We start from the raw sequence: 15,515 nt of genomic DNA on the forward strand, positions 1-15,515 counted from the left end.
TGTCCCCCCCACAGTCACACTATTATTATTATACATGTATATACAGTGGATCTAAAAAGCCTACACACCCCTGTTTAAAATGTCAGTTTTTTTTTTTTTTTTTTTTTAGAATCCTAAGACAAAGAGATAATTTCAGAACTTTTTCCACCTATAGGCTCGGTTCACACTTGTGCGATGTGGGAAACCCTTCCAATCCAATGTGTGTTCCCACAACGCACCCGACTCGCATGACAGTTCACACTGCCATATGCAAACTCCTCAGTGTGTCAATGCAATGTTAATGACACCCCCATTTCAGGTCGCATATCGCTCTGCAAACTGACAGTTCGGACATGAATCGGATCGCATTGGGTGTTCACACCAATACAATCCGATTCTGGTGCGGACCAAAAAAAAAAGGGTCCTGTGCGAGTTTGGTCTGAATGGGACGCAATATCAGCCATACTATCTGTATGGCTCAAATCACATCGCACGGACATCGCATGTGATTTGCACTGCAGTGCGGTGCCAATCACATGCGATCTTGCACCAAGTGTGAACCCGGGACTTAACGTGACCTATAAACTGTACAACTCAGTTGAACAACAAACTGAAATCTTTTAGGTGGACGGAAGTAAAAAATAATAATAATCTGGTTGCATAAGTGTGAACACCCTTACACTAATACTTTGTTGAAGCACCCTTTTGATTTTTATTAAAGCACTCAGTCTTTTTGGGAATGAGTCTATCAGCATGGCACATCTTGACTTGGCAATATTTGCCCCGCTCTTCTTTGCAAAAAAAAAATCCAAATCTTTCAGATGGTGAGGGCATCTCCTGTGCACAGCCCTCTTCACATCACCACACAGGTTTTCAATGGGATTCAGGTCTGGGCTCTGGCTGGGTCATTCCATAACTTTAACCACTTACAGACCGGACCATTTTGCTGGCTTAAGACCAGACCACTTTTTGCGATTCGGCACTGCGTCGCTTTAACTGACAATTGCGCGGTCGTGCAACGTGGCTCCCAAACAAAATTGATGTCCTTTTTTTTCCCCACAAATAGAGCTTTCTTTTGGTGGTATTTTATCACCCCCGCGGTTTTTATTTTTTGCACTATAAACAAAAATAGAGCGACAATTTTGAAAAAAACTCATTATTTTTTACTTTTTTTATAATAAATATACCCAAAAATATATTAAAAAAACATTATTTTCCCTCAGTTTAGGCCGATACGTATTCTTCTACATATTTTTGGTAAAAAAAATCGCAATTAGCGATTATTGATTGGTTTGTGCAAAAGTTATAGCGTTTACAAAATAGGGGATAGTTTTATGGCATTTTTATTAATAATTTTTTTTTTTTACTAGTAATGGCGGCGATCAGCGATTTTTATTGTGACTGCGACATTATGGCGGACACATCGGACATTTTTGACATATTTTTGGGACCATTGTCATTTATACAGTAATCACTGCTATACAAATGCAGTGATTCCTGTGTAAATGACACTGGCGCAGTGAAGGGGTTAACCAGTGGGTGGCAGTGTAGGGATTAAGTGTTCCTAGGGGCGTGTTACTAACTGCTGGGGGGTTGGGCTTTCTTTTAGTGAACACTGATCTCTGCTCCAATCACATGGAGCAGAGATCAGCGTCACTTGTTGCTAGGCAGCACGCCGATGTATGTCAGCAGAATGTCACGGGCAGGCATATTGGCGTACAGGTACGTCCAATCTTAAATGCCGGCGGCGCACTCGCGTGCCGGTCGGGATCCCCGTGAGTCCGGTCGTGGGTCCCACAGACTCGATCGCCACGGGCATACCCGCGATCGTCTCACGGGGCGGCTGAACTGGGAGATGCCGTTGTAAACAGCATCTCCCAGTTCAGCCGCCCCGTGAGACGATCACGGGTATGCCCGTGGCGATCGAGTCTGTGGGACCCACGACCGGACTCACGGGGATCCCGACCGGCACGCGAGTGCGCCGCCGGCATTTAAGATTGGACGTACCTGTACGCCAATATGCCTGCCCGTGACATTCTGCTGACGTACATCGGCGTGCGCCGGTCGGGAAGTGGTTAATCTTCTTCTGCTGAAGCCATTCCTTTGAGGATTTGGATGTATGATTTGGGTCATTGTCATGTTGAAATATGCAGTTCCTCTTCGTGTTCAGCTTTCTAGCAGAAGCCTGAAGGTTTTGTGCCAAAATTGACTGGTAATTTGGAACTGTTCATAATTCCCTCTACCTTGACTAAAGCCCTGTTCCAGCTAAAGGAAAAACAGCCCCAGAGAATGGTGCTTCCACCACCATGCTTCACAGTGGGTATGGTATTATTTTGGTGACGTGCGGCGCGGTGTTTGTTTTTGCTCCAAACATATCTTTTGGAATTATGGCCAAAAAGATCAACCTTTGGTTTCATCAGACCAGAACATATTTCCCAGATGTGTTTTTGCAAAATTTAGCCGGGCTTGGATGTTGTTCTTCGTCAGAAAAGGCTTTTGGTGAAGCCATTCCTTTGTTGATTTGGATGTATGCTTTGGGTCATTGTCATGCTGAAAGATGAAGTCCCTCATTCATGTTCAGCTTTGCTTTAACCACTTGCCGACCAGCGCATGACGATGTACGTCGACAGAATGGCACGGGCAGGCAAATGGGCGTACATGTACATCCCTTTAAATTTGCCGCCCTGCCATCGGGAGCGCGCCGACGGCGGCGCGCTCCCGCGCTGGTCGGGACCCCCGTGAGTCCGGTCGCGGGACCCGCGGACTCGATCGCCGCGGGCATCCCCGCGATCGTCTCACGGAGCGGCCGAATGGAGGAAATGCTGTGTAAACAACATTTCTCCATTCTGCCTAGCAACTAGTGACGCTGATCTCTGCTCCATGTGATTGGAGCAGAGATCAGTGTTCACTAAATTAAAGCCCAGCCCCCCCTCAGTTAGTAACACACCCCTAGGAACACTTAACCTCTACACTGCCACCCACTGGTTAACCCTTTCACTGCCAGTGTCATTTACACAGGAATCACTGCATTTATATAGCAGTGATTACTGTATAAATGACAATGGTCCCAAAAATGTGTCAAAAATGTCCGATGGGTCCCCCACAATGTCGCAGTCACAAACAAAAATCTCTGATCGCCACCATTACTAGTAAAAAAAATAAATAATAAAAAATGATTAATAAAAATGCTATAAAACTATCCCTATTTTGTAAACGCTATAACTTTTGCGCAAACCAATCAATCGCTTATTGCGTTTTTATTTATTTATTTATTTTTTTATTTATTTTTTTTTTACCAAAAATATGTAGAAGAATACGTATCGGCCTAAACTGAGGGAAAAAAATGTTTTTTTATATATTTTTGGGGGATATTTATTATAACAAAAAGTAAAAAATAATGCGTTTTTTTTTCAAAATTGTCGCTCTATTTTTGTTTATAGCGCAAAAAATAAAAACCGCAGGGGTGATCAAATACCACCAAAAGAAAGCTCTATTTGTGGGAAAAAAGGACGTCAATTTTGTTTGGGAGCCACGTCGCACGACCGCGCAATTGTCAGTTAAAGCGACGCAGTGCCGAATCGCAAAAAGTGGTCTGGTCTTTGACCAGCAAAATGGTCCGGGGCTGAAAGTGGTTAAGGAAATTGCTTGCGATGGTAGGAATATCCTATAATGGGCTTTAGAAGGTTCTGCGTGGTGATTGCTCTGTTTTGGATATGGATACTGCAGGGTAAGTGAGGTGTAAGTGTCTCCCTCCACTTCAAGAGCCTTCTAGTCATCCATTGTGCCATACCAGCAGCCATATTGAACAATATCGATCGCCAGTTAAAATGTGAATGTGATATTTTATAACTCGCACCCAATCATATCATATTCAGTAAACTTGCACCTGAGTCATTGACTTGTTTGTCCTTCTGGACTGCAAGATGTATTGTAAAATTGCACTGATATGCACAGTTGAACGGACATCAAGGGAGAGACCTTTGATGCATTTTTCAAAATCATTCTTACGATTATGCATTTTGTGAAAAATGTGTTGAGGTCCTTTATGATTAAGCCCTGGTGGGGGTGATTGCGTAGTGGAGACATGTAGGCTAAGACTGTTCCTTATCGTTTGTTCACCTGGGCTGGACGGGAGTAGGGGTGATCCTTTCCTCTTTACATTAGCTAGCACTCTGTATTGGTATCGGGATAAGCCTGCACCCCATGATCTGGGACACGGGTATGCTTTCACCTCTACTTTTTGAGTGGCACCAAAAACAATAAACCAGGTCAGAGGTTCCTTTTTTTTTTAAACATTGTCTTGCTTGGCTGTAACACTATTGTAAAGACGCACAGACATCAAAAAGTAGTAACTCAACGCATTTCGCACAATGCGCTTAAGCGTCAGAATGTACGAAACGCGTCAAGGTTTATTCTTTAAAGTCAGTTCATCTGTGCATGCCTGTGCGTATTTACATATTACGGCCGACCAAGACAAACAAGAGGATGAAGCGGTTTTATTTTACTGGAATTTGTTTGAATCCACTTTTGATTTTGGTTGATCACTGGGATCCTTTTAAAGAAAGTGACTCCATTTTATGGTAACTAATAAAATAACCATAACATTTTCTCCTCTTTTTTTTTTTTTTTGTCTTCTAGGATCCAGCAGCAGCTGCGATTGCAGACGGAGACTGCGACATCCGAGAGGCGGAGTCCGTGTCCATGAACTACAAACCTTCTCCGCTGCAAGTCAAGTTAGGTAGGTGGAAGGTGTAGGTGCGGAAGGTCACGCTGGAGGTGTGGAGCTGTAGTTGGTCCGAGGCTGGTGTGGAATATTGAACTAAAGATGATTGTAATGTTAGTGTCCTTGTCCCTTGGGCCCCCTTCCCTTCACCAGCATTTATATAATATTCCTAAGATACCTGACACTCCCCCTTCATCTGGAGGCCAAAATACTCCTCCTTGATCTGGAGTCCGGTGCAGCCCCTCTTCACCGGGAGTCCGGTGCAGCCCCTCTTCACCGGGAGTCCGGTGCAGCCCCTCTTCACCGGGAGTCCGGTGCAGCCCCTCTTCACCGGGAGTCCGGTGCAGCCCCTCTTCACCGGGAGTCCGGTGCAGCCCCTCTTCACCGGGAGTCCGGTGCAGCCCCTCTTCACCGGGAGTCCGGTGCAGCCCCTCTTCACCGGGAGTCCGGTGCAGCCCCTCTTCACCGGGAGTCCGGTGCAGCCCCTCTTCACCGGGAGTCCGGTGCAGCCCCTCTTCACCGGGAGTCCGGTGCAGCCCCTCTTCACCGGGAGTCCGGTGCAGCCCCTCTTCACCGGGAGTCCGGTGCAGCCCCTCTTCACCGGGAGTCCGGTGCAGCCCCTCTTCACGGGGAGTCCGGTGCAGCCCCTGTTCACGGGGAGTCCGGTGCAGCCCCTGTTCACGGGGAGTCCGGTGCAGCCCCTGTTCACGGGGAGTCCGGTGCAGCCCCTGTTCACGGGGAGTCCGGTGCAGCCCCTGTTCACGGGGAGTCCGGTGCAGCCCCTGTTCACGGGGAGTCCGGTGCAGCCCCTGTTCACGGGGAGTCCGGTGCAGCCCCTGTTCACGGGGAGTCCGGTGCAGCCCCTGTTCACGGGGAGTCCGGTGCAGCCCCTGTTCACGGGGAGTCCGGTGCAGCCCCTGTTCACGGGGAGTCCGGTGCAGCCCCTGTTCACGGGGAGTCCGGTGCAGCCCCTGTTCACGGGGAGTCCGGTGCAGCCCCTGTTCACGGGGAGTCCGGTGCAGCCCCTGTTCACGGGGAGTCCGGTGCAGCCCCTGTTCACCGGGAGTCCGGTGCAGCCCCTGTTCACCGGGAGTCCGGTGCAGCCCCTGTTCACCGGGAGTCCGGTGCAGCCCCTGTTTACCGGGAGTCCGGTGCAGCCCCTGTTTACCGGGAGTCCGGTGCAGCCCCTGTTTACGGGGAGTCCGGTGCAGCCCCCCAACCTGCCTTCATCCGGAGGCCAATACACCCCCCCACACACACACACCTTCACCAGGAGCCCAATACACTTGCCCCCTCCTTTCATCAGGAGGCCAATAACCCCCCCCCCCCCCCCCCCATCTGAACTGAACAACTGTACTAAAACCAGAAGGTCTGCAGTTTAACCTGAGTTTATGTAACCTGCTTCTGTCATAATTAGCAGTATTTTCATAGTTCCTCTACTCTTTGGTCACATATCTTTTTACAGTGCACCCACCAAACTTTCATGGGACAGCAGTGAGGGCCGATGAGATCATTTCTTTATGTATGACCATTGAGTATGCATGATTAGGGCTGAAATATCCCACATGAGTATAGTTTAGTTTAAAGTAATTAAAGGAAGGGATGCAACTGCTGATATCCTTCTGAAAATGCTATATATTTTTAGGATCTTTGCCTGGGATGGTAAGGTATGTCAGTGTCTTCCTATAAACCACCAAGTCATATTTGTTAATCATAGATTATGGGACACAGGATGACATTTTTCAGGTACAGTGGGTTATGCTGCTGCCTTCAGGAGATTGGACACTGGCAAAGTACAGCACAGCCCACTCCCAGCATGCTAGTGTCCTAGGAGAACGGATGTCTTCTCTCCCTCGAGACTGAAAAGTTTCATCATCCAACTTTCTGGATCAGTTGATCCTTAACCTTGCTGAGAAGAAGTGGGGCCAGCCTTTTGGCATGGACTCTGCGATGGCTCATGCCTACAGGTTCAGGGCTGTTCTGCACCCACTGGTGGAAGCCTGTCCCTGATGACCCTGTAGGAGAGACATTTTCAACAGGGGTTTCAATAGAACCCTTGTAATTGTCCAGAGATTGCTAGGGATTCCTTGAGTTGTGGCTGATTGATCTTTTATTTGATGGTTCCTGCATAGTTCCAGGGCCAAGGCCTCTGCCAGCTGCATGACATCCGTACTTTCATGACATCCGTACTCTGTATGGTTGGCATTCTGACCACCACTCTGAGGGTTGCACTGACCTACTGACCATCAATAGTAAGGAGCATTCTTCCTAATGACCATCATTTAAAAGAATCACCATCAATGACCACTTCTGACCACCAATGTAAAGCCCCATACACACTATCAGATTTTCTGATGATTTTTGTGTTCAGATTTACCAAAACCATGTAGTGCAAGGCCCTGCCTGCATACAAATTGAAACTCCTAAGGTTGGACCTCATATGGTTTTGGTAAATCTGAAGGAATAAATCAGCAGAAAATCTGATAGTGTGTATGGAGCTTTAGAAGCATGCTTCCCTCTGACCACCAATGTAAGCCGCATTCTTCTTAATGACCATCAACGTAAGAAGCATTCTTCTCACTGACCACCAATCTAAGGAGCATTATTCCCACTGATCACCAATGTAAGGAACATTCTTCCCACTGATCACCAATGTAAGGAACATTCTTCTCACTGATCACCAATGTAAGGGACATTCTCCCCACTGATCACCAATGTAAGGGACATTCTCCCCACTGATCACCAATGTAAGGAACATTCTTCCCACTGATCACCAATGTAAGGAACATTCTTCTCACTGATCCCCAATGTAAGGAACATTCTTCCCACTGATCACCAATGTAAGGGACATTCTTCTCACTGATCACCAATGTAAGGAACATTCTTCCCACTGATCATCAATGTAAGGAACATTCTTCTCACTGATCATCAATGTAAGGAACATTCTTCCCACTGATCACCAATGTAAGGAACATTCTCCCCACTGATCACCAATGTAAGGAACATTCTTCTCACTGATCACCAATGTAAGGAACATTCTTCCCACTGATCACCAATGTAAGGAGCATTCTTCCCACTGATCACCAATGTAAGGAACATTCTTCCCACTGATCACCAATGTAAGGGACATTCTTCTCACTGATCACCAATGTAAGGAACATTCTTCCCACTGATCACCAATGTAAGGAGCATTCTTCCCACTGATCACCAATGTAAGGAACATTCTTCCCACTGATCACCAATGTAAGGAACATTCTCCCCACTGATCACCAATGTAAGGAACATTCTCCCCACTGATCACCAATGTAAGGAACATTCTTCTCACTGATCACCAATGTAAGGAACATTCTTCTCACTGATCACCAATGTAAGGGACATTCTTCCCACTGATCACCAATGTAAGGAGCATTCTTCTCACTGCTCACCAGTGTAAGGGACGTTCTTCCCACTGACCACCAATGTAAGGACCACTCTTCCTAGGGCATACTGACTGCCCTATGAGGTATGTGTGCCGAAAGGGTAAACACCTCCTCCCATGCTGTTTCCCAGTAACACCACCAACTTCATCTCAAAGTTAGCCTTTGTTTCTTCTGTTGCCCACCCCACAGTTGGATTGCTTTTGAATGTTCCAATGTATCTGATTTACTTCACCCAATGTCCCATAATGTGCAATGAAGAAAAGTATTGTTACTTGTCATAACTCCTTTCTCTTGAAATGCCTTAGGGGACACCGGTCCCTCATCTCTGAAGGAATGGCTGTGCTACTTGCTGAGTCAGCTATATCCATTGCATCACCAATGGAACATGAAGGAAAACCTTTAAATGACTGAAAACAATCTTGTAAGAAATACGATGGCACTTAGAGCCCTTGGCTTGTCTCCATACCCCCCGAGGCTTGAGCAGTTTTACAGGATTTTGGAATAATAAGATGTCTTTTCTTATCTGCATATTCTGCAAAAGTATAATCACATTGACGAGGACATTTTTTAGAAAGTGTAAATGTAACTGTTTTTCACGAACAGGTAGTTGATTGATGGCAGAGATTTATCTTTCACCTTACATGATGGTTAATGGAGACTATATATGATGAAAACGTTTTATTTTGTAGAAGAGGCTTGATGGATTGGGGAAGGTGTGAGGCCGATGAAGTGTTGGATGTTGGGTTGTTTTTTTTAGTAAAATTTATGAACGTCTGTCTAGAAAATATGATTTTAATAAGTTGGGCAGCAGGGAGGCCAATGTCCGTAATCAATGCTTATTAAAGATGTTTGGATGGGTCCGCCGTTGCCCTCTGCCAATCCTTCCACTAGATTTCACTCGTCCAATGAATAAAATTCAAAGCAACATAGAAAACCATCCATAACTCTGCAATCAGTAACATCACCGACCTCATCTCAAAGTATCGCCCAAACCATCCTCCTCACTCCTCCCAAGACCCCCTGCTCTCTAACACCCTCGTCACCTCCTCCTATGCTGTCCCCCCCGTAACACAACCAACCTCCTCTCAAAGCATCACCCAAACCGTTCTCATTTATCCCAAGACTTCCTACTCTCTAAGCCATGGGTCTTCAAACTATGGCCTTCCAATTGTTCAGGAACTACAATTCCCATCATGCCTGGTCATGTCTGTGAATGTCAGAGTTTTACAATGCCTCATGGGATGTGTAGTTTCGCAACAGCTGGAGGGCCGTAGTTTGAGGATCCCTGCTCTTAGCCCTTGTACACACGGTCGGAGAATCCGTCGGAATGTGTCCTATCGGAACGTGTTGTCGGATAATCCGACTGTGTGTGGTATGCATCGGACCGATTCTGTCGGAATATCCGTCAGACCAAATTTTCCAACATGTTGGAAATATTTTCCGACCAACTGGTCCGATCGGACATACTCCGATCATGTGTAGAGAATTCCGATCGGACAAAGTGCCACGCATGCTCAGATCAAATTCCTACATCAAAGCTATTGGCTACTAGCCTGAATGTAGTCCCATCGTAACGAAATAACGTCTTCACGTTCTGAAAGATCGGATTTTCGACAACTTTGTCCGACCGTGTGTATGCAACAGTTTCGGATAAGATCCGACGGGCAAAATCAGACGGATTTGGCTGTGGAAATCTCTGACCGTGCGTGTGTACAAGGGTTTACACTCTCATCACCTCCTCCTATGCTGTCTCCTGAATATGACCAACCTCATCTCAAAGTATCACCCAAAGCGTTCTCATTTATCCCAAGACTTCCTGCTGTCTTACACCCTTGTCACCTCCTCCTATGCTGTCCCCCCGTAACACCACCAACCTCATCTCAAAGCATCACGCAAACCGTTCTCCTCACTTATCCCAAGACCTCCTGCTGTCTAACACCCTCGTCACCTCCTCCTAAGCTGTCCCCCAATATGACCAACCTCATCTCAAAGTATCACCCAAAGCGTTCTCATTTATCCCAAGACTTCCTGCTGTCTTACACCCTTGTCACCTCCTCCTATGCTGTCCCCCCGTAACACCACCAACCTCATCTCAAAGCATCACGCAAACCATTCTCCTCACTTATCCCAAGACCTCCTGCATTCTAACACCCTCGTCACCTCCTCCTATGCTGTCCCCCAATATGACCAACCTCATCTCAAAGTATCACCCAAAGCGTTCTCATTTATCCCAAGACCTCCTGCTCTCTAACACCCACGTCACCCCATCCTAAGCTGTCCCCCAATAACACCACCAACCTCCTCTCAAAGTATCACCCAAACTGTCCTTCTCACTCCTCCCAAGACCCCCTGCTCTCTAACACTCTCATCACCTCCTCCTATGCTGTCCCCCAATAACACCACCAACTTCATCTCAAAGTATCACCCAAACCGTTCGCCTCACTTATCCCAAGACCTCCTGCTGTCGAACACCCACGTCACCTCCTCCTATGATAGGACTTCTCCAGAGCCTCTCCCATTCTCTAAACTCCCCTACCCCAATCTGTCTATCTCCTACTCTGTCTACCTTTTTAGGTGATCCCTGAAAACTCCTCTCTTCAGGGAAGTCTATCCTGCCTCTACCTAACAACTGAACTTTTACTTTCTCCTTTTTGTTATCACTTGCTCCTCCATTTTAGACCATACGCCCCCACAAGCAGGGCACTCTGAACGCTCTGGTCTTCAATTGTATTGTAAATGTTCTATCCCCCCTTTTTATATTGCAGAGCCTTGGCGCACTATAAATCGGATATAATGATAATGCAATAGACAAGCCTCTCAAATTATTCTGTAGCAATGCGGTATTGTTTGCACCAGGCCGGTTCTTCTCCTTTTTATCCCAGCCATTGTCCGCTTTACTTTTTTTTTTTTTTTTGAAGGCCCCTCATCTCTCAGTACTGTGTATTCTGTATGTGCTCAGTGTCCTCTACTTCACATATTGCTCTCATCATTGACCTTCTAGACCTCCTTGACCACTCCCGGTCCTTCTACAAAGCGTTCCATAATCTGCGCTCTCTGCCTCGCCGTACTGTCCGCCTCGTCTCATCCCTAGCCTGTGATTACATTTCCACAGAGCGCCAGCCATCATTACCTTTTGTGAAGGATGCTATTTCCCCCTCCGCCTGGTGACCCATCCTGGCTCAGCTCATTACCCGGCCAACGCGCCAAACTGACAGCCAAGTCCCCAGGGACTGATTATGTGTAATTGTGAGAGAGGCCAGAGCTGTGGAGCATTCTCCACGACTATGTGCTAGGCATATCGGGTTGTGTATGTATCGGAGGCCGAGCACCCCAGTGTGGCTCCTCGCCAAATCTGGAGAACACCTACCTGAAGAACACCTACAGCTCTACTTCTCCTTTTGAAAATGGTTGATCTTCTACTTCCACCTGTTGCAACTTAGTCCTTATGTCATAAAGCTGTTTACTGCTTTCAACTTCGTCCTTCCCTTCAGTCTTTCACACCGGCTCCTCTCCTCGACTGAAACAGCTTCCTCTGATTTAACTGCACACTGTGAGCGTCTCACAGTCTGCCTTAGAAGCAGCAGCAGCAAGTCAGATAGAGCCCGGCCTCATTACCTGGCTGGAGGACATCCAGCATTATCTGTCGCTTTCCTCCCCAGCCTGACTGTCGCTAGTCCGCCCCTTTCCATTCATTGGATTTCAGTTCTTTTAACCACTTGCTTACCGGGCACTTTACCCCCCCCCCCCGCCCAGACCAATTTTCAGCTTTCAGCGCTGACGCACTTTAAATGACAATTGCGCGGTCATACAACGCTGTACCCAAATTACATTTTTATCATTTTTTTCACACAAACAGAGCTTTCTTTTGGTGGTATTTAATCACAGCTGGGGTTTTTATTTGCAAAACAAGCGACAAAAAGATGGAAAAAAAAGAATCGTCTTTCATAGATTTATAAAATTTTGCAGACAGGTAATTTTTCTCCTTCATTGATATACGCTGATGAGGCTGCACTGGTGGGCACTGATGGGCTGCACTGATGGACACAGCTAAGGTGGCACTGATGGGCACAGCTAAGGTGGCACTGATGGGCACAGCTAAGGTGGCACTGATGGGCACAGCTAAGGTGGCACTGATGGGCACAGATAAGGCGGCACTGATGGGCACAGATAAGGCGGCACTGATGGGCACAGATAAGGCGGCACTGATGGGCACAGATAATATGGCACTGATGGGCCCTGATGGTGGCACTGGGCCCTGATGGATGGCACTGATGGGCCCTGATGGTGGCACTGATGGGCCCTGATGGGTGGCACTGATGGGCCCTGATGGGTGGCACTGATGGGCCCTGATGGTGGCCCTGATGGGTGGCACTGATGGGCACTAGTAGGTGACACTGATGGGCACTGATAGACTGAAAGGTGACACTGATGGGCAGCACTGTTGATGAGGCACTGATTGGTGGCACTGGTAGGTGACACTGATGGCCACTAGTAGGTGACACTGATGGGCACTGATAGACTGAAAGGTGACAGTGATGGGCAGCACTGTTGATGAGGCACTGATTGGTGACACTGATAGGTGGCACTGTGAGCAGTGATGGGTGGAGCTGGTGGGCAATATTAGGCGGCACTGTTGTTCACTGGTAGGTGGCACTGCCAGGTGGCACAGGTGGGCACAGATGAGCTGGCAGGAGCTCTCTGATTGGAACCGATGTCCCTCTGAGAGCCGCCGGTGATCTGCTTTTTGTTTTTTTCCTTTCAGGCTGTCAGCGCAAGGAGAAAAAATAGCTGATTACCGGCTCTGTTTACATCACGTGATCAGCTGTCATTGGCTAACAGCTGATCACGTGCTAAAGGGTCGGGATCGACCCCTTACTCCGATCACCGTGCATTCCCTAAAGTGGGTGCACAGGCTGTCCGGGCACGGGAGAACGGCAAAGTAGGTCGGCGCTGTAGCCATCATTTGGCTAGAGCGCGGATCTGAAGCAGTTAAACATGGAGGCTCGGGATCACGTGTGCACATTATTGTTATATCGTGGCTACGTGATGCTTTGTTTTTTGGGGTTTATTTTTGCAATGTGCAAAGAAAGATCTCACAAAAGCTTGCAGATAAAAATCAAACTGTATATGACCTTTAACCCCCTCCCTGCCTAAGGGTAAAACAAATATTAATGCCTAAGCACAATTTTGCAACTTTGACATGTGTTCGTAAAATTGTATATACATCATCACAGCTACTTTGTGTATCCAAATGGACTATCCCTTGTTTTTTTTCAGGACAGATTGGGCTTTCTTTTGGTAGTAAATGGTAATGGATAACTATTATTATTATTATTATTATTATTATATATATATATTTTTTTTACTATTATTTTTCTTTTTTTGCATTATCAAAGAAAAACTGTCCCAAAATAGTTAAAAACAAAATCTATTAGCTGTATATTTATTGCTATTACCATAATTTACCATCAACAAAAAAAATAAATAAATAAATAAATTCTCCTGCTCCTGACAATCGCAGTGATACCATATACACTATATTGTCAAAAGTATTGTGACACCTGCCTTTACACGCACATGAACTTTTAATGGCATCCCAGTCTTAGTCCGTAGGGTTCAATATTGAGTGGGCCCGCCCTTTGCAGCTATAACAGCTTCAACTCTTCTGGGAAGGCCGTCCACAAGGTTTAGGAGTGTGTCTATGGCAGGGATCCTCAAACTACGGCCCTCCAGCTGTTGCAAAACTACACATCCCATGAGGCATTGTGCAGCTCTGACATTCACAGACATGACTAGGCAAGTAGGCATGATGGGAATTGTAGTTCCTGAATAACTGGAGGGCCATAGTTTTGAAGACCCATGGTCTATGGGGATGTTTGACCATTCTTTCAGAAGAGCATTTGTGAGGTCATGCACTGTTGTTGGATGAGAAGGCCTGGATCACATTCTCCACTCTAATTTTTTCCCAAAAGAGTTGAAGCTGTTATAGCTGCAAAGGGCGGAGCCAACTCAATATTGAACCCTACGGACTAAGGCTGGGATGTCGGTAAAATTCATGTTCGTGTAAGGGCAGGCGCCCCAATACTTTTGGTAATGTAGTGTATGTTGCAGTTTGCAAGCGGTTTACTGGAATTATGGCTAAAAATGATCAGCCTAAACACTGGTACCATTTTTTTTTTTTTTCGTTCGGCAGCCGGCTTTCTTGGGAAACCAGTCAGAACGGCTCATGAGCCACTGGAACGGTTTCCGGTGTCCCCTCCCGCTGTTTCCGTCAGTGCACCCGAGGAACGATCCAGTGGTGCGGCCAGCTGCTCCTATAGGTGATCAAAGAGTTGACACTCTTTGATCGGCTCTATGGCCTCGGAGGACTGGAGCGATGTCATGACATCACTTCTTGTCCAGGCTGGAAGAACATATACATTTTTTTTTTATTTTTTTTTTTTTTATATTTTATTTTTTATTTTTTGCCTTTAAAGGTAAAAGAGGAGATTTTGTTGTCTTTTTGACCTCAGATCTCTCCGTAAAGAGAATGTGTTATCTTTATTTCTATTACATTTTTTGTAATGGGAATAAAAGTCATCAAAAAAAATTAAAGGGATAGTGTAAAAATAAAAGTAAAATAAATAATTATTTATATATATATATATAATATAATATATAATATAATATAATATATATATATATATATAATATAAAAAAATATAAAATATATATAATGTATGTTTTAAAGTTCTCCATCCCTCCATGCTTCGCGAAGAAGCGAACACATACGTAAGTCGCACACACGCATGTAAATGGTATTCGAACCACTTATGTGAGGCAGCGCCACAAACGTTAGAGCGAGAGCAATAATTCTAGTGTTAGACCTCCTCTGTAACTTTAAACATGTAACCTGTAAGGGCGTTTAAGGCATCGCCTGTGGAGATTTTTAATAACTGTGATTTTTACGCCATTCCACAAGCATGCGCAATTTTAAAGCACAACATGTTTGGGTATCTACAGTATTTACTCGCCGTAACATCTTTCACGTTATACAAAAAAAATAAAAATAGTTTGCAAAATCGTTGCGCAAATACTGTGTGACATAAAAAAAAATTGCTACGTTTACCATTTTATTCCCTAGGGTCTCTGCTAATAAAAAAAAAAACGATGTAATGTTTGGGGGTTATAAGTAATTTTCTGGAAGAAAATACTGATTTAAACTTTTAAAAAAAAAAGTGCAAACAAACAAAGAAAAGCGTGGCCGGCAAGTAGTTAAAAATCTAGAAAAGAAAAACCACTTACAACACAAACATTTTGTGATTTCTTTAGGGCACCATTTGAATTCCAGTATCTCACAAAAGTAAGTACACCCCTCACATTTCTGCAAACATTTCCTTCTATCTTTTCATGTG

General features: G+C 45.7%; 1 protein-coding gene across 2 annotated transcripts in view; it reads left to right on the top strand.

The window, feature by feature from the left end:
* FAM219A (family with sequence similarity 219 member A) overlaps positions 1-15,515 on the top strand; it is a 129,786-nt gene that overhangs the window by 53,340 nt on the left and 60,931 nt on the right. For both annotated transcript variants that reach the window (XM_077490559.1, XM_077490560.1), the window contains exon 2: positions 4,618-4,717. In XM_077490559.1, coding sequence (XP_077346685.1) covers positions 4,618-4,717 — 100 coding nt within the window. The remainder of the gene's footprint in view (positions 1-4,617; positions 4,718-15,515) is intronic.

This window comes from Lithobates pipiens, unplaced genomic scaffold (genome assembly GCF_037356315.1).
Source record: "Lithobates pipiens isolate NorthernLeopardFrog02 unplaced genomic scaffold, aLitPip1_a1.2 Scaffold_19, whole genome shotgun sequence".
Classification (NCBI taxonomy): Eukaryota; Metazoa; Chordata; class Amphibia; order Anura; family Ranidae; genus Lithobates; species Lithobates pipiens.